Here is a 23,029-nt window from a genome sequence, read left to right on the forward strand (position 1 = left end):
GGTCCCCATTTCTGGAGAAGGACCCTGCCCCTGCTCCTTCAACTAGGGGCGCCGCAGAGGTTAATCCAGCCCTGCCTCTTGCAAAGATTTTCTTGTGCTGACTGAGCAGTAGAGAACATTTCACAAACCCGTCCCTATTAATGTTACAGTTATGTAAAACTTTGTAAGTTGGAAAGGCTTTTATTACAAGAATTTCACTTTTCATGGGAATATTCTGAGACTCCCAATAGCAGTTGTCATTTTCTAAAATCTGTCTCCCTTTGCTTATAAATGGTATCTATTACAGAGCAAAGGCAAGAGATCTGTAGGAAAAGAAACATTTGCCTATTTTGATTCCTTTTTTTTTTTTTTTTCTGTATAAAAGAAGCCTTCTGCTTGTTTCTTGGTCTTGTGCTGAACACTAGGTAGCTGTGGCTAGCAATGACGGTATTACAAGAAACAGGTCATAGGCACTGTTTTTATTAACCCATGCACAGCCAGTAGTACTGAGACTGTTAGTACAATGAGATGCGTGTTCTCAGCTGCGCTTCTACGCAACAGCAGCCAGCAGTGCACACACCCACCACAGGATAAGGCTTCTTTAACCTCTAATTGGCCGTTCATATTCTTGGTAACTGCTAAGGATAATGACTTATGTTCACCATTAACTCACTGCACATGTAAACCGAAATGTTATTTGCTTTCTGCGTAGTACAGTAAGCAATATTGACAGGAAGACCTTCAGGGCAGTTAGTTAATTGGCTCTGGTGATGTCAGATTGCCTCTGTGTGCATTGACCACACTGCAGTTTTTTTTTGCATTCAGCCAGAATGGTAGCAAGTTTTCTCTTTGCTCAAGTTACATTTCTAAGACATGGCAAGACGGCAGGGAAGGAGGCTGGATGCCATAAGTGCTTACAGGCTTCTGTTAAAACAAATGTATGTTACAGAGAAGGTGAGGGAGGAGTAGGATAATGTGAAAAGCAACCATATAACATTTACCTTGCCCCATAAAAAGCCTTGGATAATGTGGCCATCATTTGATTAATATTCATGTTGTTCAAATTCCGCATGTACAGATACACACACAGTAAAAGGTATTTTGATGTTTTCCTTCCACTGGCTGCTTGTCGTGAGCCTTTCAGTGGGACAGATGACTGGGTGTGCGGTAGTGGGGGAGTTGCAGGCTGCGACGTGACGCCACAGCAGGTTATAGCTCATCCAGCTCACAGTAGAGAGCTCTGTGATACACGGTTCCCACAAGAAGCTTCCGGCCATACACACAGGCTACTGACGATGCCTGCAGCACAGAGCCATTGTTGACGTAAACCTGGGTCACAATGGGATTCTCCGACAGAATGTCCTGCACACGGATCACCTAAAGAAAAGAAAGAGAGGCAATGACCTCCAGCACTGGGCCTTGTTCTTCCTCCCCCCATCTTGCCTTTTACCAAAAAAACAAAAAAGGAATAAAGATGAGAACAGCTGGGTTCGGTTCATAAAATAAGGCTTTTGTTCTTGCTCCTGGTGTTGGCAACAATTGTTACTGTACGGAACAGTAGTGATCGCAACATGAGGTTTTTGCACAAAATGTATTCTTGTAAATCTTAGAAACTCGTGTCTCATCCCAGAGGCAGAAAATAAAGATGACTTTAGTGCAATGGCTTGGCCCATCCCCAAGTCCCCTTTTAGCTATTTGTGCTCTGGTCAACCTTCATAACTTACCCTTTTTATGTTTAAACCGTTTTATTAACAATCAACACAACACAACACAAAGTACATTTGGACACTTAAAATGCATCCTGCAAAATGGAACAAACCATCAAACATATACCCCCCCCCCCCAACCATAAGTCTCTTAAATAACATCTGCCCCCAAGTTGGTAATCCTACTTTATTGGTTGTAATAGGCCTTAGCCTCTTCTTCCTGAGATAGCTGAGAAGCTCGCTTTGTGCTCTGTGCAGGAACACTTGAACACTCTAGGAAAGGCTTTTTATGCCTAAAGGACTCTCTTGTTGCCATCTGCATTATACTATGTAGTATGTAAGACATCTCTCCATTGCCAGTAAGGTGAAGAGTTCGTATCCTTCCAATACAGAAATAATGCTTTCCTTATGAAGTGAAATCTATGGTTTCTTACTAGGAATGTCACATTGCTCTAGAGGGGACAGAAGTGGAATTATTGTTGGGTTTTTGGCTTCCCTATGTAGGAGACTTAAATGGTGGGATCCCTAGAGTATAAAATCCTCTGCCCCCATTAAAGGGTGTGGACTTTTTAATTATCCCTGGTAGGGGCAGAATGTCACTATTCTGGTCCCTAGTTGGTTTGTATTCCTTAGAGAAGGACCCTTGGGGCCTCTGTGGCTTGAAAAGTAGAAAGGTTGTGTTTGCCTAACCTTAAGATTTTTTTTTTTTTGGGGGGGAGGGGGGAACCTTTTGGCTTTTAGAAAGACATTTTTCCACTCTTCCCTTTAAAGGATTCATTTTTAGTACTTGCTTGAGTCCTCTTACTCAGTGCATTCCATGTGGAAGGAGTAGTGTGGCTCATTCTGAGAAAACTGATGGACTATTCCAAATCCTGTGGAGGAATGAATTTGTATTCATTCCTAGATGTCAAGATCATTTGTGGTACCCCCTCTGGTGATATCTACATCATTGGGGTGTTGAACAAAGGCCTGAGGAGGTACCAACAAGGGAAGTAAGAAGTAAAGTCTGAAACATCTGGACAAAGGTTTGCAAAATGGGACTTTGAAGTAAAAATTGGGTTATTATCTTACCCACCACATTGTTGGAGAGGGTACAAAAACTACCTCGTTAATTGACAAGGAATATCACCAAAGGGCTTGATTTTAATAACAGAACACATTGATTGAAATTCTAAAGTCACAAATATATCTGAGCTCATATGAATTGTAGAAGACAAGTAATTATAACTGGACATTTCCACCAGTTTTTTCCTCTGTATTCAGTAAAAGTCAAGCTGGAAACCAACTCCGTGTCCAGTGTGATTATTGATGCTGTACACACCGATCCAGGATTTTATAAGATACGTACGGCTATGCGCATATCTTATAAAATCCTGCGTACTTTTGTTTGCGCCTGCTGAGCGAACAAAAGTACGCGATCACGCTTTTTAAAAAAAATCTACCCCCATAGTGTACTGTACTAAAATGTTACCATATTATGATGGCACATGCTTAAATTTGTACTCTATACCACTCATATTTTTCTTTATCGTGCCTTTCTGTAAACCGTTGTGATGGTCATCTAACTTAACGACGGTATAGAAGAGTTTTTAATTTAAATTAAATTATTATTAACTGATCTATATCCAGGAGATGCAACTTCTGCAATCCACTTCTCATACAAGATGGCTCCATCCATTTTCCATTTCTCCTCCAAACTCTGCAATGGTATTGCATCAGAATACATCATTTTATTATAAAGAGCCTTTGTCATTTTGGATTTTAAATATTCAATTACATCTTCTAGGGTGACAACCGAGGAATCCTATTAGCTATCCCTATAATCATAATTATTGCATGTTGCAGTTGTAAATACTTAAAAAAAACATGCCCTCAAAAGGAGTGGAGGGAGGGAGGGAAGGAGTTTGTAGATCTGCTGATATATTGACAAGTTACTATTGTATTGTATTGTGCATGATATGAAAAACAAAATGCAGAAAACATATCAGATAAATGCACAATGCACTGGACTCCAATGTATGTGTTCAATAAATAGATTAACACAAAGAATGCTTTCAGAGATATCATACTCTCATTTCATTGTTGAAAAGTTTTAAACATTCTTTTATTACATATCTGTTCAGAGGTGCATATGCCTTTCTGTTTCTACTCACTAAATCCTTCAACTTTTGTTATTCCAAAACGGTGAGCGCACCAAAACGGAAAGAATTTTCACAAATTTTAAACATTAATATCTCTTTGGAAATAAAAGAAAAAGGAAAGGAAAAAATGGATATCTTAATCTTGTATGCCAATTAAACTATGTTTCTCTTTGTCATTCTGTTACTATAACATTTTTTACTATATAGCCTTCCATGGCTATTAAATCATATTTTAAATCTGAAAGCAATAATCCCCCCTCCCCCCCCCCAACCATCACCACCACCATCAAATCCTAGTACCCTAAACAGGAACAAACTAATGCAAACCTGAAGATGTCACTGCTTATTTGTGTTTATGAAAATCAGAAATGGGTAGGTAAGCCCCAATATCAGAAATGTCATGTAAAGTCCTCTGCCTCAGGATACAGAGAAACATGCTGATGGGGACTGATAGAAAAACACAAGGAAAATGTAGGCAGATAGATCATTTAGATCTCTGTTCTTCAAAACTGTGAACAGGAATAAATCTCCATAGGACAGAGTCGAATATCCCCCAAGCTGTTCTGCATATTGTTTCTGCAGTATGAGAAAAAATGTCATTGCATAAGAAGTGGAGTAAATGTGAGCCCTTCATGCTGCGGCATAGTAGACGCCGCCTCATGGGCAAACCCATGGGGCTTACACCAGCACCTGGAGAATGCACTTTGACATGGTCCCCTCTCCCATGGGTTGAGTTGTTGGGTTCTGCTGGCTGGCTGGACTTAGGTGGTTTGATGAAACTAAGACAGAGTCCAGAGACAGGCCAAGAATTGGGGCTAGTGGCAGAAAAGACGTAATCAAGATTTAGGGCTAAGGTCAGCAAGCAATGGATAGGTCTAAGTCCATGCTGAGATCAGAACCAGAGAGACAGGCCAAGACAGACAAGGAACAAAACAAGACAAGATGAACACAGCAAGCCAAGACAAGACTCTGAGGGCAAGGACAAGCATTAAGCAGGCATCAAGGCAAGGTAGCAAAGTCAGGGCAGGAGCAGAAATAAGAGAAGGTGAAGGGTGGCAAGGCAAGATGGGGCAAGTCTGGACAAGTGGGCAAGCAAGGCTGGACGAGGCAAGGCTTGATGCAACAACAGGAACCACAAAGGAAGGAGACCTGTTGCTAAGGTGCTGGCTGGAGGCGCAGCTGGGGTTTAAATATCCAGCCAGCACCGACATCATCTTCCTGCACCTCCCACTCTTTCCTGCTGTGGAGCCATCATCAATCAGCATGCATTGCGTGCATGCATCTAGAGGAGCCAGCAAGGCCAATGAAATGGCTGTGTTCAAGCCACAATGAGGGCATCGGATGTTGAAGTGAGTGTGGCCAATCACGGGGACATTCTGCAGCCGGCCAATTGTAACAGTACCACTCTTCTAAGCTCCCTCCCCAGGCCTCCTGTCTTCAGCTTCTCGGGAGAATGATGGAGTACCTTTACCATCTGGGGACTTGGGAGGTTTGACAAGAGTTCTAGTGAAAGTTTCAAAAGTTCTTTGGTTTTGGAATGACAAGAAGGAGTATCCAATGGTTGATTCTATTCTGCAGGAAAGGGGACTTCAGACAAAGAAGAGCAAGACTTAGTTTTTGGGTACTTGCCAGGTTCTTATGGCCTGGATTGGCCACTGTTGGAAACAGGATGCTGGGCTTGATGGACCCTTGGTCTGACCCAGTATGGCATTTTCTTATGTTCTTAAGACTCAAGGGTCCCTATATTGTCGTATTGAATGAATACAGCCCCTGGTTCACCGAGCAGGCAGAGGGTCACCATATATTGAAGAAATAGTGCAAGGTGCATTCAAGGTGGTGGTAGGCCAACTGTGCTGGTGTACCAGCGATTCTTGAATAAAATTGTCCCCAGCTTCAGAATCAAATAAGACTTGGGTCTTCACAGTGTGTTCCCCGAAGGTGAGACATACTGGTACCACCAGGTGAGGGGAAGGAGCCAGATAACTTAATACGGTCTTCCTAATTAAGCCCCCATTTTGAGAACTTCCTGACTTTTCAGGGCAGTGGTTAGCGAAATGCCCTTGTTCTGTGCAACAGAGGCAAAGGATATGCTGTCTTCACTTCTGTTTCTTGTCTTCTGAGAGTCAGGTCCTCCCCAGCTGCATGGATTCTTCAGAGGCAATAACCATCAGAGGCTCGGTGGCAGGCTTACCGGGGTACTGGATTTCAGAAGCCAAATGGGTAGATCAGTTAGACATCATCTTCTCCCAAGCTTGTTCCTGGAACCTTAAGTCCACAGGGATGGCCAGGGCAATGAGTGCTTCCAGAGAGGGGGGAAGATTTTGGCCTGCCAAATCATCTTTTATTCTTCCCATTAGAATTTGTCAGAAGATGGATGTTTTGACTATCTTCTCCCCAATCAAGCTCGGAGGCCAGGGTTTAGCATACTCATCCACAGTGTGAGTGCTTAGGAATTCTGGGGCTGTAGATGAGATTCAACTGGGTTTATCAAAAATCAGACAAAACTGTCACACAAAGTCGTTCAAGCTCCAAATGAGAGGATTACCACATTTCCACAAGGGAGAGGTCCAGGCAAGGGCAGGGCCATCCAACAAGGAACGTATATAGGTTATTTTGACATGGTCTGAAGAAAAACAAGCTGCCTGTAGTTTGCAATGTATTTTGCAGACATTGAGGAACCCTCTGCATCCTTTGGGGGTCGCTACTGTATCTAGGAGATGGCAGAAGCTGCATCATGGATTCCATGGTGCGGCAGTCTCAGTTGGAGGGTTCACCAAAACTGATGCCAGAGCTGGTAGCTGGGCCTGCATGGCATCCAATCGCTGGGCCAGGGCCTGAAGTAACCTAGCTCTATGGTCAAGCTGCTGTTGGGCTTGATTGCTGAAGCCTTGCAGGAGACCAGCCAAGGAATTCAACTGGCCTTTTTGCTTCTGTACCTGGGAGGCCAGGCATGGGCAGTCGCAGAAATGCCTTCGCCAAGCTCATAGCCTCAGCAATCGGGAAGGAGTGGAGTAGGCGTGAGCCCTTTGTGATGCTGCGCAGTTCACACTGTCTCACAGAGAAACCCGCAGAGCTTAAGCCATCAGCTGGAGAACGCACTCTGACATGGGCCAGGATAGAGCTTCACCTGTACCAGCTGCCTCCCCCATGGTTTGAGCCCTTGGGTTCTGGGGGCCAGCAGGACTTAGGTGGTTCGACGGACCTAAGACCAGCGACCAGCCAAGCGCTGGGGCTGGTGGCAGGCAAAACATAGTCAAGGTTTATGGCTAAGTTCAGATCCAGGTGTCAAGCAAGAGATAGGTCTAAGTTCAAGCTGAGATCAGAACCAGAAAGAGAAGCCAAGACAGACAAGAGACAAGAAACAAGACAGATACGGCAAGGCAAGACAAGACTCTGATGACAAGAACAAGGACAAGGCAGGGAGAGAAGGCAAGGCAGCAAACATGCGGGCAGGAGCAGGAACACCACAAAGTGAGGGGAGGAAAGTCTGGATGGGATATGGCTGTCAAGTCTGTCGAGGCTGGATGAGGCAAAGCCGGATGGCTGGATGAGACGAGTCAGGATGAGGTAATATTGGATGGCTGGATGAGGCAAGGTGGGACTGCTGGATGAGGCAAAGTTGAAAAGGAAAGGTTTGCAAGGCTGGACAAGGTAAGGTTTCATGGAAAGACAGGAACCATTTAGGAAGGAGACATATTACTGAAGTGCCAGGTGGAGATGTGGGTGGGGTTTAAAACCCCAGCCAGCACTGACATCATCTTCCAGTGCTTCCCATGCTTTCCTGCCATGGAGCCAGTTGGCATGCCACGTGTCTAGGGGAGCCAGCAGGGCCAATGAAATGGTGGCGTTCAAGCTGCAAAGAGAGCGTCGGTTGTCGGGGTGAGTGTGGCCAGTTGCTGGACTGTCCCATGGCTGGCCAAATGTGGCACATTGGCTAAATACATCTAGATAGTTTGCTGTTTACACTCCTCAAGAATTTTACACAATAGATGACAAAGCTGACTTTTAGTTTAGAGGCAATTAATTCTAGTATCCTATAAAGTTTAATTTACAATGTCTGAGTTATCCACAAAAGAAAATACATTTTTAATAACACACTGACCTCAGACCCAGGTAGATTATCAGAGTCATGAAAAAATAATTTCCAGCCGTTGGGATGACACCCAGACCAAATATCTCCTGTGGTTGGCTCAACAAATAAGTTATCCACGAGTGTGTCCAGCTGAAGCACCTTTAAAATATTGAAGAGAAAACAATGGAGTATAACATTGTGATCAATTGCTTTGTTTTGATCTTCCATGGCAACTGATTCTCCTTTTTTTTTTTTTCTGCCTATTTATTTATTAAATGTTCCAAAATAATATGCAAGTGAATCTTGTTTTAGGAAACTTATCCGGATAAGTGCAATATGTATTTGAGCATTTTTTCACATGTACGCGCATGTTGCAGGGTACATTTGTGCATATATTATAAACTGCATATATCATATATGTGCAGGTTATAAGATACAGGAGTAGATTTTCACGTACCAATATAGACGTGTGCAGCTGTTTGAAAATTATCCTCCCTGTTTAGACTTAGGAGTTGACTTTCAGACTCATTCGGTTGAATTCCAATTTAAGTAGTAGCTAAGGCCAGGATTCATCATTCCATGCAGAATGATGAACCCTGAGCTACAGGGGAGCGGTTGGGCAATAACCTGCAGCCGGCCACACCACGGTGGTGTGGTTTCACTGGCCGCGGTGCGGCTGGCTGCAGGCCACCGTAAAAGGTGGTGCTATTCCCCGTGCTACTGCCGGCGATAATGTTCGAAACTTTCGCCGGCAGGGTTGCAGCTGCCGATTACCATAATTCCCTCCCTAACTCTGCCCTGACTCCTCCCCTTCCCCTAATTTAAATCTTTCCACCGCGATAAGGGCCTATCGCGGCTTGGAAAATAACCCCCTAAGTTAGGTGCTTAAGCCCTTACAAGTGAATTTTCAAAGAAGTTATGTACGTAAATGTAACATGCTATCGTAGCAATTTTCAAAAGCTATTTACTTGTGCTAAGTGCACTTAGCATGGTTAAAACCTATTGACAATTCAATGGCATATATTGTAGCAATTTTCAAAAGTCCAATTATAAGGGTAAAGTGCATTTACATATGTAAAACCCAGTTTTAAGTGTGTAAATGCTTTTGAAAATCAGGCCTTAAGTGTTTTGAAAATTTGCCCATAGTAACAGTAAATGATGGTAGAGAGAGATCAATTGGCCTAGCTAGAGCGTTCAGTTATTCCTGCGCTCAGTACAAAGATAGCTCCCAACTGTCGGCCACAAAGGTAACTGCCTGCAGTATATTACTCCTTATCCAAGAGAGTTTTCTATCTAGATCATACCCAATACCCCTTCCTTCCCCTACCATGTCTAACCTCAAGGTGCTGCAATAAGCCAAACAGCTACCAACACCAGCATTGCTATTGCCCAAACACTCAGCCTGCTAGGTCCTTGAGGCCTTCATGGATGGTACACTGCCACCACTAGTTTGCCACACACTGACCCTGTCAACAAGAAAAGTGTGCAGCCTGGAAACAGGGAGTGCCTGCCTTTCTGTTACGACTCCTAACATTTCATGTTATTCCATTTGCCATTCATTGTGGCAGCCCCAAAACAGGCACTTTAAACATGTGCTGCTATTAGACGGTGCTTCCACTATATTTTCACCTTTTTGCAATTAATCACATGTCGTCTTGTAGACTGTTACTGTTTTAGTTTCCATCCTTTGTTCAAAGAGGGCATTTCACATTCATACAACCACCACCACCCTCTCCATGAAAGTTTTTTTTCCTGAGTTTACTCCCTTGTAATCTCATATTATGCACCCTTGTTCTAATACTTCCTTTCCACTGAAAAAGGTTTGCTTTTGTGCATTAAAGCTTTTCACGTATTTGAATACATCTATCATCTCTCTCTTATGCTCTTCTCCCCTAGAATACATATATATTTAGATCCCAAAGTCTCATCTCATGCAGAGACCGCACCATTTTGGAAGCCCGCTTCTGGAGTGCCTCTGTTCTCTATCCTTCTGGATGTACCGCCTCAAGATCTGGACACGATATTCCAGAAGAAGTCTCACCAACGACCCATACAGCATCATATTATTTACTTCTTTTTATTTGCTAACTATGCCTCTCTTTAGGTATCCTATCATCCCTCCAACTCTGGCCTTCTCACGCTATTCTGCTACCTTGAAATCAGCAGATATAATCACCCTAAGATCTCTTTATAGCTCTGTGGACATCAGTATTTGACGCTCCCTCTATTTTCTGCACCTCAAATGCACACCACCATTTTTTAAACATTTAAACCTAGCTGTCAAGCATTCTACAACTTCTCGAACTTTCTCAGATGGCTTCTCTTATTGTCTACTCTCTCAGATATGCACACTCTGTTTCAGATCTTAGCCTCTTCTGCAAAAAAAAAAAACCCACCAGACTTTTCCTCTTAACTCCTCCTCAATATCACTCACAAAGGTTTCGAACAAAACTGGACCTAGGACCACCAATCCATGAGGCTCACCATTCAGACTGAATTCCAGTTACCATCACCACCCTCATTACATCTGCCTAGCTGCTATATTTTATTATTTATATAGCAACATTTCTTTATTAACTATAGATTATACCTCAGAGAAGTTACATATGCAAATAGAGCAAAACAACTAAATGTTGTATTCTGAGGTTTGGCAAACAAAGCCTGCAGCTGAGTTACATACTAAATCTAGGGCAAGGGCATGTAACATAACAAAGATACGGTAATTATTTTGATAGTGTTTGCTAGTCTAGAGGTGCTGCTCAAACTGGTCCTTGGGCCCCTGCCCCTCGTGCCAGCTGGGTTTTAAGAATATCCCTAATGAACATGCATGAAAAATATTTGCATACATAGGAGGTAGTGCATGCAAATAAATCTCATGGATATTCATTAAATATATATTGAAAATCTGACTGACTGGAGGGCCCAAGGACCGGTTTGAGCAGCCCTGTTCTAATCATATTGCACTATATGGGAAATTGCATATCTATTTTGCAGAAGTTTAAGGTTTGCTGCATAGGCATCAAATACCCATTCAACCTATTTATCAGTGACCTCATGGTGTATTTTAGGCTCCAGTGAAATACATTATCTTACAGGAGAAAAATAAGGCCCTCTTTCCTAGCGTGTAGCAGATGGACTCATTACAAATGGGTATAGTGTGCTCGTGCTAGCAGTTGGAGACTGATCTGACGTCAGCACGTGGTACATATACCCCTGCAGGAAGTGCAGACCTCAGTAATTTCCATCTCCAAAGCAGTTTGGAGCTCCCTAACGCTCGCTGAGCGTTCTTCCAAATTCTAACAACAAAATTCATAGAAGACTCCTACCTGAAGACGAACCCCGCACTCCTGCGGTGATACCCTCGGGTCCCTCCCCCAGTTGAGTTTCCAGAGGTGATTTACGTGGTCCCTCGGAGGTAAGAGCCTCGGTCCGGTGGCCGAACCGCGGCAGGGACCTAGCCCCCGAGTGAGAAGGGCTCGGGCGCGGCATAGAGCCTCGGTCCCGAGCCATTCGCGGTGAGGACTTGGCCCCCGAGCGAGACGAGTTCGAGCGTGGCATAGAGGCAGCGGGTGCACTTCCTCGAGCGTGGCGGTGAAGGTAATCACCCTCTCCCCCCGCAGCCAGAGACCGCCCGGGTTGCAGCTGGAAAGCGCCGAAGATCAGGTAAGGCGTACATCTTTACTTTACTGGTCTCTGGAGAGCGAGGTCGGCCTACGTGGCAGCCCGCCATTTTGCCTGCCGGCTCGTCATCGACTTTTCGCCTGGTTCGGGCGCACATTGTTAGGGCGCACATTGATAGGCGCACGCTGACAGGCGCACATTGATAGGCGCCCGCTGATAGGCGCCCGCTGATAGGCGCACATTGTTAGGAGCACATTGTTAGGCGATTTTACAGGGCGCATACTTTGCCTGGGAGCGCACTGACGCACAGAAATAATAGACGCAATGGAGCGTATGAGAGCTCAGGCGTCCACGGAACCGGCACCTCCTGAATCAGGCTTAAGAGCTCTAGGCCTCTGCTCAGCATGCCACCTCAGAGCCACACAGAGCGAGGAAGCAGACTCCCTATGTGCCCAATGTGAGGAGGCCCTGGGAGTTCCAGGTCAGGGCCGGTCCCAGCCCAGTGCTTGCCAGTTCCTCAGTGAACACCCCGGACCTGGCAGCAGGTCAAGGTGAGCAGCCGGGGAACCCTAGAGACCTGGTGCCACTAAGACTGGACCCCGCTTCACTCTCCTGGGTGGAACTATTCAAGGGGATCCATGCCTTTGTCCAAATGCAGTCTGCTCCCCGAACGGACCCATACATACCGGATGACCCTGCCCCTGGACCCTCTAGGCCTAGGCGAGGCCACTCGCCACCTGGAAGCCCCACTTATGGGGATTCAGATTGCTCTGAGGAAGAAGGCGAGCTTCACGAGCAGGATGAACTTCCCTCGGGGATAGAGCCGCATCGAACCATAAGATGTTTCTTCCTTAGGGAGGATCTCCCAGACCTGGTCTCTCAATGCCTGTCAGAGCTGGCTATCCCGGGCCAAGGCACCCCAGGGGAACCTAGAATGAACCCCCTGTTAGAGGGGCCTTCGCCAAATGGCTCACCATTTTCCCCTCCTTCAAGCAGCACAGCAGCTAATCAATCTGGAGTGGAATGCGCCGGAGGCCTCATTCAAAGGGGGTCGGGGCCTTATCTAGCACTTACCTCCTGGACCCAGCATCTAAGGAGCTGCTGGCGTGCCCCAAGGTAGATGCCATAGTTTGCGCAATCGTGAAGCACACCACCATTCCAGTGGAGGGAGGGGCGGCCCTCAAGGATCCACATGACCGGCGCTTGGACGCCATTCTAAGACAAGCCTTTGAGGTGGCAGCCATGTCCCTGCAAATCGCGACCTGCTGCACCGTGGTGACGCGCTCCTGTTTATCACAAGCCAGGAACACCACCCCGGGAGAAGAAATGGAATCAGCTCTCTCATTCCTTACTGACGCCGCCTCCGACTTAGTTCGTACAGCAGCCAAGGGAGTGTCATCCTCAGTGGCAGCCAGGAGACAGCTCTGGCTATGAAATTGGTCGGCCGACTCATCCTCCAAGGCACGCCTTACAAGAATGCCTTTCAAGGGATCCCTCCTGTTCAGCAGCGCCCTCGAGACCCTGGCTAACAAGTGGGGCGCCTCTCCATTACTTCGTCTACCAGAAGACAGGTCACGGAGGAATCAGCGCCCTCTTCCTAGGCCATCCAGAGGTAGAGGCTCTCAACGCTTCAACCCCTACAGGACTCGCTACCAAGCACCTCGCTCTCAGACCAGGAACCAGTCCTTTCGGATCCGGCACAATAAGAGGGGAACCGGCTCGGGTTCGGGTCCCGGCCGCACCCCACAATGAGAATCAGCCGGCCCATCTGGGGGAAGAAGCCATAGGGGGCAGGTTAACCCTGTTCTACCACAGATGGGTCGAGATTACTTTGGACCAGTGGGTCCTTGCCATCATCCGAGAAGGGTATTACCTGGACTTTCTTCATCCCCCTCCAGACAAGTTTGTGGAGTCTCCTTGGCCACCCCTCAAGAAGGTGGCACTGGAAGCTACCTTGCAGAGGCTCCTGTCCCTAAAAGCCATAATCCCAGTGCCTGCATGGGAGATAAATTCCGGGCATTACTCCATTTATTTCATCGTACCCAAGAAGGGGGGGCACCTTCAGGCCTGTCCTGGACCTCAAATCAGTCAACCGACACTTAAAGGTCCCAAGATTTCGCATGGAAACTCTACGGTCCGTCTGAAGCACAATACAGCCAGGGGAGTATCTCACATCCCTGGATCTATCAGAGACCTACCTGCATATCCCAATTCATCGGGATCACCAGCGCTACTTACGCTTCAAAGTCCTGCAACAACACTTTCAGTTCTGTGGGCCGGGTGGTGCCGCCCTTGGGCGGTTAGCTCTTCGCAGTGTGCTTCCCAGCCGTTCAGGCTGGCATCTGTAGTGAGCAGGGTCCAGGTTGGGGAGGACATTTTTGACCCCCGGCTCATGTGGCCGGGCTGCAGCTACCACCGTAACTGATTTCGTACTCTGGCCGGTAGAGGGAGGCGCACGGTGTAGTTCTGTAATCGTGGGCTCCATCGAGAAGAGAAGGGCGCTTTTTAACCGCCTCATATGAGCCCATGCCCATGATACTACTTCCAGAGTGGACGCTATTAGGCCGAGGACCTGAAGATAATCCCAAACTGTGGGCCGGGTGGTGCCCAGAGTCTGCAAATGAGTCCGGAGCTTTGATCCCCTCTTGGAGGTCAGGCTGACTTTGTCTTCCTGGGTGTTGAATCGGACTCCTAGGTATTCCAGCGACTGCGAAGGCTGTAGGAAACTCTTGTTCACGTTACTATTGGTAAACCTTGGTAAAGGTTCATGGCGCGGATTAGCCACCGCGCCATGAACCTTTACCAAGGTAATAGTAGTGGTAGCGGCCTCGCTCAGGAAGAAGGGAATTCTCGTCCATCCCTACCTAGACGATTGGCTGATCAGAGCAAAGTCACCGAAGGAGAGCCATCAGGCAACCAACAGAGTTATATCTCTTCTGGAAAGCCTAGAATGGGTAGTCAACGTGAACAAGAGTTCCCTACAGCCTTCGCAGTCGCTGGAATACCTAGGAGTCCGATTCAACACCCAGGAAGACAAAGTCAGCCTGACCTCCAAGAGGGGATCAAAGCTCCGGACTCATTTGCAGACTCTGGGCACCACCCGGCCCACAGCTTGGGATTATCTTCAGGTCCTCGGCCTAATAGCGTCCACTCTGGAAGTAGTATCATGGGCATGGGCTCATATGAGGCGGTTAAAAAGTGCCCTTCTCTTCTCGATGGAGCCCACGATTACAGAACTACACCGTGCGCCTCCCTCTACCGGCCAGAGTACGAAATCAGTTACGGTGGTAGCTGCAGCCCGGCCACATGAGCCGGGGGTCAAAAATGTCCTCCCCAACCTGGACCCTGCTCACTACAGATGCCAGCCTGAACGGCTGGGGAGCACACTGCGAAGAGCTAACCGCCCAAGGGCGGTGGAGCAAAGAAGAGTCGGGGTGGAACATCAACCGACTAGAGGCGCGGGCAGTCAGGTTAGCCTGCCTGAGATTTACGCACAGACTTCGAAACAAAGCAGTCAGAGTGATGTCGGACAATGCCACCACGGTGGCATACATCAACCGACAGGGCGGAACCAGAAGCAGACAGGTATCCCTGGAAATAGCCCTCCTGATGGTTTGGGTGGAAGCAAATCTCCAGGACATCTCCGCCGTCCACATCGCCAGGAACGACAACACCACGGCAGATTTCCTCAGCAGAGAAAGCCTAAACCCGGGGGAATGGCAACTGTCACCCACGGCCTTCCAGATGATTGTGGACCAGTGGGGGACTCTGGGCATGGACCTACTAGCGGACAGATCCAACGCTCAAGTACCCAGATACTTCAGTCGCAGACTAGATCCTCTATACCACGGGATCGACGCCCTGGTGCAACCATGGCCTCAGGGGATCCTGCTATATGCCTTCCCCCCCCCATGGCCCCTGCTGGGCGCCATTATACACAGGATTCAGCGGCACAGAGGCCTAGTTCTTCTGGTGGCCCTGGACTGGCCAAGAAGACCCTGGTACGCAGACATGAGAAGACTACTGGCAGGGGGGCCCCTACCCCTGCCCCCTCACAGGGACCTACTGAGACAAGGTCCCATCCTCCACGAGAATCCAGCTCAATTCTCTCTTACGGTCTGGCCATAGAGAGGGCTTGACTGAGAAAAAGGGGATACTTGGGGGCAGTAATAGATACTCTCCTCCGAGCACGCAAGTTCTCCACATCACTAACGTATATACGGATCTGGAGAGTGTTTGAAGCCTGGTGCGAAACTCGCAGCACCAACCCACAGGCCGCTAAAATCCCCATCATTTTGGATTTCCTGCAAGATGGGCTTCAGAAGGGTCTGTCCCTCAATTCAATCAAGGTTCAGGTGGCAGCACTATCCTACTACGGCCCCAGGTGTGACGGCAACAGCGTTGCCACACACCCAGACGTTTCACGTTTCCTGAAAGGAGCCAAACACATTCACCCGCCACTGAAATGGCCAGTGCCCCTGTGGAACCTCAACCTAGTTTTGGACTTCCTAGCGGGACCCACCTTCAGAACCCTCCGAGGACTGTCCCTCCAGTTGTTAACCTTGAAGATGGTGCTCTTGCTGGCCGTATGCTCAGCACGCCGCATCTCAGAGCTACAACCGCTGTCCTGCCGCGATCCGTTTCTCAGGATCACCCCAGGGGCTATCCATCTTCGCACGGTTCCTTCCTTCTTACCCAAAGTAGTCTCTCACTTCCACCTCAACCAAACCATATCCTTGCCAACCATGGAAGAGTTGAAGAAATCGGAAGCAGGTCGAATACTGCGTCATCTCGACATCGGTAAGCTGCTATCCAGATACCTGGAGATGTCGGAAACAGTAAGAAAGACAGACCACCTGTTCGTCCTTCACAGTGGGAAGCGGCAAGGAGAAGCGGCCTCACAAGCGACTATTGCTCGCTGGATCAAAGAAGTTATCAAAGCGGCCTACGTAGAAGCGGGAAAACCACCACCTCTACGAGTCAAGGCTCACTCTACCAGAGCACAAGCGGCCTCCTGGGCAGAAACTAGGATGCTGTCGCCTGCAGAGATATGTAAAGCGGCAACGTGGTCCTCCATCCATACCTTCTCCAGATTCTACCGTCTGGACGTCCAGGCCAGGGAGGACTCGGCATTTGCAAGGGCAATCCTAAACGTACCTCGGGCAGCCTCCCACCCAGTCCGGGCGTAGCTTTTGTACATCCCATTTGTAATGAGTCCATCTGCTACACGCTAGGAAATGGTGAGATTACTTACCTGATAATCTCGTTTTCCTTAGTGTAGGCAGATGGACTCAGCATCCTGCCCAGCTGCCCTATATATATATATATATATATATATATATATATATATATATATATATATATAGGGATTCATCGTTTCAAGGTAAGCCATGTCTCCTTACATAGGGCATCCACCCTGCTGGGTGTCTACGCCTTCCGGTTGAGAACACTGGTGATCTCCAGCTACTATCAACCGGTCAGGATAATCATGTTCAGTTAATCAATCGGTCAGTCACACATATATCCATACAGCTTTTGCAAGGAAGATTACTGAGCGTCTGCACTTCCTGCAGGGGTATATGTACCACGTGCTGACGTCAGATCCGTCTCCAACTGCTAGCACGAGCACACTATAGCCATTTGTAATGAGTCCATCTGCCTACACTAAGGAAAACGAGATTATCAGGTAAGTAATCTCACCATTATAGGGTTAACAGAAAGTATAGAAGGCTACCAATTTAGGAGTTTAAACAAATTATTTCATTCTTACCTTAACAGGTGTTAAAGACCAGTCGGAATTTTTTTTCATAACATGGATATTATGATCGGATATATCAGCAATATAAATATACCTTGGAAAAAAATATGAAGTGCCATCAATATAGCTAACAGCAATAGCAATATCTCTTTATTATATTAATTGAGATTTTAGAAAAGTTCATGAAAAGATCAAACATTAAAACTATTTTACTGCACTTCTCTGGTTAGACAATCTTCACCTCACCTTTGTGAGATGAAAAAGACAACCAATAGTTGGACACTTGAATATGTGTCATCATGACAGTCATGTGATGCAAGCTACAGGCAGAAGTTCTCTTTAAAATAGGCAGAAGGGAGTAAAACAATTACAATTTCTGTAAGGTACCAAAAAAATAAAATAATTGAGTTGGGAAGTCATACTATGTATCAGAAGTGTGCAGTTCCTGTCCTAATGCCATAAACCTTTATGTTTTCAAGGTGACCATAATATGCACATTAGTCAGTTTCTTTGACCAAATGTACCCCTAGATTCATCAAAATGTCTTATTAACACATTGAACAGAGAGAGGCAGACAGACAGACACTATCTACAAAGCCCTCATAGAAGTGAAGTATTTATATCTCTATTGGAGGGCCATCTATTAGATCAAGGTGAGGTATTGGTGGTGCTTTAGGGTTTAGGGGCCAGTTTCTCATGTACAGTGAGATGTATGAACGGCACAGTACACCTTAGTGAAGATTTGACATCATTTGGAGTGAGGAAAGTCTCACAAAGATGAAATTTCTACTATGTTCTCTCACCCTAGCTTGATGGCCAAAATGCAATTCAAACGTTTATCATGAATTGTGTTATGGCCATTTTGGGAAAATTGCACAGCCTAATGCCAGGAAAAAGGGTGTAGTTATTTCCAGCATTAAAACTGTGCAATATTGCCCCTCATTTTCATAAATCCCACCCAAACTCCTCCCTGATCTCGCCCCTCTCAAAAATTTGCATTTGTACCGTGCATTACATAGAAACATAGAAATGACGGCAGAAGAAGACCAAACGGCCCATCCAGTCTGCCCAGCAAGCTTCACACATTTTTTCTCTCATATTTATCTGTTTCTCTTAGCTCTTGGTTCTATTTACCTTCCACCCCCACCATTGAAATATCTAGCTTGATTAGTTAGGGGTAGTAACCGCCGCCATAAGCAAGCTACACCCATGCTTATTTGTTTTACCCAGACTATGTTATACAGTCCTTATTGGTTGTTTTTCTTCTCCCCTGCTGTTGAAGCAGGGAGCTATGCTGGAAATGCGTGATGTATCAGTCTTCTCCCATGCCGTTGAAGCAGAGAGCCATGCTGGATATGCATCGAAGTATCAGACACATTTGGTTTGGGGTAGTAACCGCCGTAACAAGCCAGCTACTCCCCGCTTTGTGAGTACGAACCCTTTTTTCTTCTCCCCTGTCGTTGAAGCAGAGAACTATGCTGTATATGCATTGAAGGTGAAGTATCAGGCTTGAGATAAGCATGAGATAAGAACATTAGTGTTCTTATCTCATGCTTTATGGTATTAACATGTGCATTAATGCCATATCGCATTTTGATGAATGACCCTAGTAGTAACATAGTAATACAGAGGTGAACTGAGTTCTAAATAGGGATTGGCTCCTTTTCACAGTGAATAAATTAATACTAAGTCCCAGTGGACTGTCAGCTGTACCACCACAGTATTAAGCTGAGGTGGGAGGACGTAAGGCTGTGTTCTCCTCCTGCCTTGATGGGGAAGCCTTTCTGGGGTTTCTGGGGGAAGAAGGGAGAATGGGGGTTGGTAGGTAAATGGCCATTTGGGGATTTTCTCTTAGTAATCAGGCTGGCGGCAGGGGAGGGTTCAAGGCACCACGGGAAACATGTTTTAATTTTTTTTTTAAGTGAAAATCGGGTCAGGGGAATTGACATGTTACCATGGTAGTCTTATTGTTTTAAAGATGAACAGGCAATCAGGAGGGAGGGATCATGGGCCAATGATTTTTTAAAAACTGAAGAAGGGATCAGGAGAGAGGTGATCGAATTATGGCACATTTTTCTTTTGTTTATGTTGGATGGAGATGGCCAGCCAGATTTAGGATTTCTCTTGCAAGTTTGGCACTAGTGCCCCACCTTAACCCTGCTCCTTCCCAGAATTTGACCCGCTAACTAGCCAATTTTCAGTGGCCCTGCTTAGCTGGCTAGATCCCTTTCAATATTGACTTCATAGTAAATGATGACAGATAAAGACCAATTGGCCAATCCAGTCTGCCCAGTTTTCTTCCTCTCTGCTTTTCTACCACTTTGGTTATTCTGACATATGTACTCATGACATCATGTCTGGGGCTACTCCAGTGCCTTCCTCGTGGAGATTATCCAGTACAATTCTAAGAATCCTAAATTGTCAAAGGGGGTTTTACACATAAAAATAGCAGGACAGAGAAATAACTACAGTACCTGAATGTAATCTGCTTTGAAGTGTTGAAAAATAAATATAAATAAAAAATATATAAAAAAAATAAAAATATACACACATAAGTAGCATGTATTGGCTAGCATGTTTTGGCATACATGCTATTTTATAAACATTGAAAATATACACATAATTTCCATTTTGTACACACATTCTACTGGTGGGTGTTCCAGGGGGTGGGAGGTTGTTCATACGTATGTGCAGCAGTTGCCATTTTGTAGGAGATTATACGCATCTACATTACTAAACTTATTTGTACACTTTTACACCTGCTAATTAACTCATACAAGTGAAATTGGACTTATCTGTTGGTAGGCTACTTCAGGTTTTAGCTCCAGGCGCGAGCACAGGCCACTCTCCTGTCCGCACGATTCAGTATTTTAATTTATTAAAATTAGGCCCGGCGGTAAAAAAAAGAGCTAGGGACACTACCGCATCCCCTAGTGCCTCTTTTTTGAAGGAAGCGTTGACTGTCAGCAGGGTTGACAGCCGATGCTCAATTTTGCCGGCGTTTCTCGAGCCCGCTGACAGCCTCAGGTTCGGAAACCGGACGCAGACAAAATTGAGCGTCCGGTTTACAACCCACCAGCCGCGGGCCCATTTTAATTTTTTTTTGTTTTTTACTTTTTTTCGGGACCTCCGACTTAATATCGCCATGATATTAAGTCGGAAGGTGCACAGAAAAGCAGTTTTTACTGCTTTTCTGTGCACTTTCCCGGTGCCCGGAGAAATTAGCGCCTACCTTTGGGTAGGCGCTAATTTCTGAAAGCAAAATGTGCGGCTTGGCTGCACATTTTGCTTTCTGAATCGCGCGGGAATACCTAATAGGGCCATCAACATGCATTTGCATGTTGCGGGCGCGGTGGTTGGACGCTTGTTTTGGATGCGCTATTACCCCTTACTGAATAAGGGGTAAAGCTAGCGCATGCAAAACGTGTGTCCAAATGCCGGCTAACAGTACGCTCCGTCGGAGCGCACTGTACTGTATCGGCCCGCTTGTGAGGCTACTGTCTGAAACTCCAGCTACCACATTCTTGATGATGTTAGGATTGTAATTATGGCCACTCCATGCAGGGTATCCAAGCTTTCTTGGAAGACTAATGCCACATACTGCCACACGCTCTGCTCATTAGCTTAAATTCTCCCCTCTTTACATAAGAACATAAAAAATGCATTCCTACACCTCACCTAAATTCAAGCAAATCAGTTCAAGGCACCCAAAGCTAGCTGGATACCCATACGCACTGAATATATAGCTGCCTTGCTTTAGTGCCTATATTGAGGCACTCAGAGTGCTTTCAATATCGGAGTTATAGGAAACTTCCTAGGCACCAGATTTCGAAGGCACCAAATACTCAGGTCAGAGAAGGAGCTTCTCTCACTAACTTTAGGGCCATTCAAAAAGGCACCACCGTGACACACTGGCCCAAAACTCATTGTCTCGCTTTCCAGTCTCTGGAGGGTGACCCTCATCACACTGCGAGCTCCAAGAGGGACCTCTGCAGTTATTCTCCGAATAGGTCTGTGTGAACCAAATTCCTAAACCCTGCTCTGTTTCTTAAGTACTTTAAGTATCCTTGGCTATACCTCATTCACTTCCAGTTGTTTTCATACTTTTAAGTGTCTCTTATTCTGTAATTTGGTTTGTATCATTTCACATTTAGCAATGTTATTTCCTGCCTGCTGTTTCCATCATGGTCTTCTTCCGTAAATACTGAGAAAAAGAACTTGGGCTTTTTGCCTTTTACCAGTCTTCCTCTTCATAAATCTCACTCTCTCTTTTTATTTTAACTATTCCCCATTTAAAGGTGAATTTTAAAAGAGATGCACATGCCACAATCAGCAGATAAGTGCTCATCTAGAACATGTGCATGTCAACCCACAGGCATACACGAGTACCGATATGCGAATATATCGTACCCGGGAAAAAGGGGCGGAATGTGGGCTGGGAATGGGCAGGGTGTGGGTGTTCCGGAACAAGGCTAAGATGTGCACACAAGTACCTACATACTTGGGCTCGCTCCCAGGCAAAATTATTACTTCTGCTATGGACGAGGTGTAAGTTTTAATAAAACTATTTCCAGGCATCTCTGAAGTGTTTGAGGGGGGTCTGTGTTAAATCAGGGAAGTGCAAGCTAAAGAACCAGTGGGGTTCGGAGGACCTAGCTGTAGACTGGGCAAACTGGTGGACGAACCAGTGAAAACTGGTCATGGCCTAGCCACGTGTCTGTTATAAAATTCCCTCACTTGTGCAGTCAAAGCCAACATTATGCGGCTGTGTGCACACTTGTAAAATTAGGAGCACATATAAAACAGCCCTAACGTGCAGATAACATATGCATGTGTGTGTGCACAGGATATAAAATTGCCAAGTATCTGGCTGCGTGCCCGCTTGAAAAGTTACTGCCCCCTTATAAACTGTTTTATCTCCTCCTCTGATTAATTGGGCATTTTCTCCTCCATTCAGGCCTCTGTTCTTCCAATTGCCCTCTCAGCCTCCCTTAGTTTTTCCTGAAGGTTCTGCCTGTTTTAAAAAATTTTTCTTGAATGTTAACATAGTTGCTTTTACCATTTCTGCTACCTCATTAGAGAACCATATTGGTTTCCTTCTCCTTTTACATTGTTAATCAGCTTTACAGAGAGATTTGTTGCATTTTCAATGTTTTCTTTTATTTCTGTCCAAACTTCCTCTGTGCCCCTCAGTTCTTGAATACCTAATAGGGCCTCTTCAACACTATCACCCTTCTTGAAATTAGCCCTTCTGAAGACCTTAGTCTTAGTGTGGTTCATTCAGACAGGGGTTTAATACTAAATCAGTGATCACTTGACCATACATTTTTCCTTACTGTGTAGGTAATCATGGTTCAGGGTCATCCTGAAATTCAGACCCATTTGTGGCACTCAAGGACCAGATATGCACATCCCAATACACATCCTTCTACTTGTCCTTTCTGGAGCAGTTTTTAAAATTCCCTAAGGCCTTGCAAAGGAATTTTCAATGACAAACTCCCTGTAGAGTTTTCTTCAGAAAATTAAGGGGCTGCTCGGTGCTGTGGGTACAACTGGTCCTGCAGATATTCCACATGTTTTACAGTGGGTGTAAAGTCGCTGCCATAAAACACTCATAGGGATTGCAAAATGAATCCCTTGTGTGTTACTTCCTGCCACTGCCCCTTTTGGGGTAAAATCTTTTCAAAATTGTCTTCCTGGTACTTTAAAACTTGGAGAAAACAAAGACAATACTGGAAGGTGCGGTGAAGAT

General features: G+C 45.9%; 1 protein-coding gene across 2 annotated transcripts in view; it reads right to left on the reverse strand.

Annotated features, from left to right (window-relative positions):
• Positions 1-337: 337 nt before the first annotated feature.
• LOC115084272 (serum paraoxonase/arylesterase 2-like) overlaps positions 338-23,029 on the reverse strand; it is a 114,746-nt gene continuing 92,054 nt past the window's right edge. For both annotated transcript variants that reach the window (XM_029588921.1, XM_029588922.1), the window contains exons 8-10: positions 17,290-17,371; positions 7,929-8,057; positions 338-1,356 (exon numbers count right to left, since the gene is read on the reverse strand). In XM_029588921.1, the coding sequence (XP_029444781.1) occupies positions 1,189-1,356; positions 7,929-8,057; positions 17,290-17,371 (379 nt within the window). In that variant the 3' untranslated portion in view covers positions 338-1,188. The remainder of the gene's footprint in view (positions 1,357-7,928; positions 8,058-17,289; positions 17,372-23,029) is intronic.

The sequence above is a fragment of the Rhinatrema bivittatum genome, chromosome 2 (assembly GCF_901001135.1).
Source record: "Rhinatrema bivittatum chromosome 2, aRhiBiv1.1, whole genome shotgun sequence".
In the NCBI taxonomy this organism is placed as follows: domain Eukaryota; kingdom Metazoa; phylum Chordata; class Amphibia; order Gymnophiona; family Rhinatrematidae; genus Rhinatrema; species Rhinatrema bivittatum.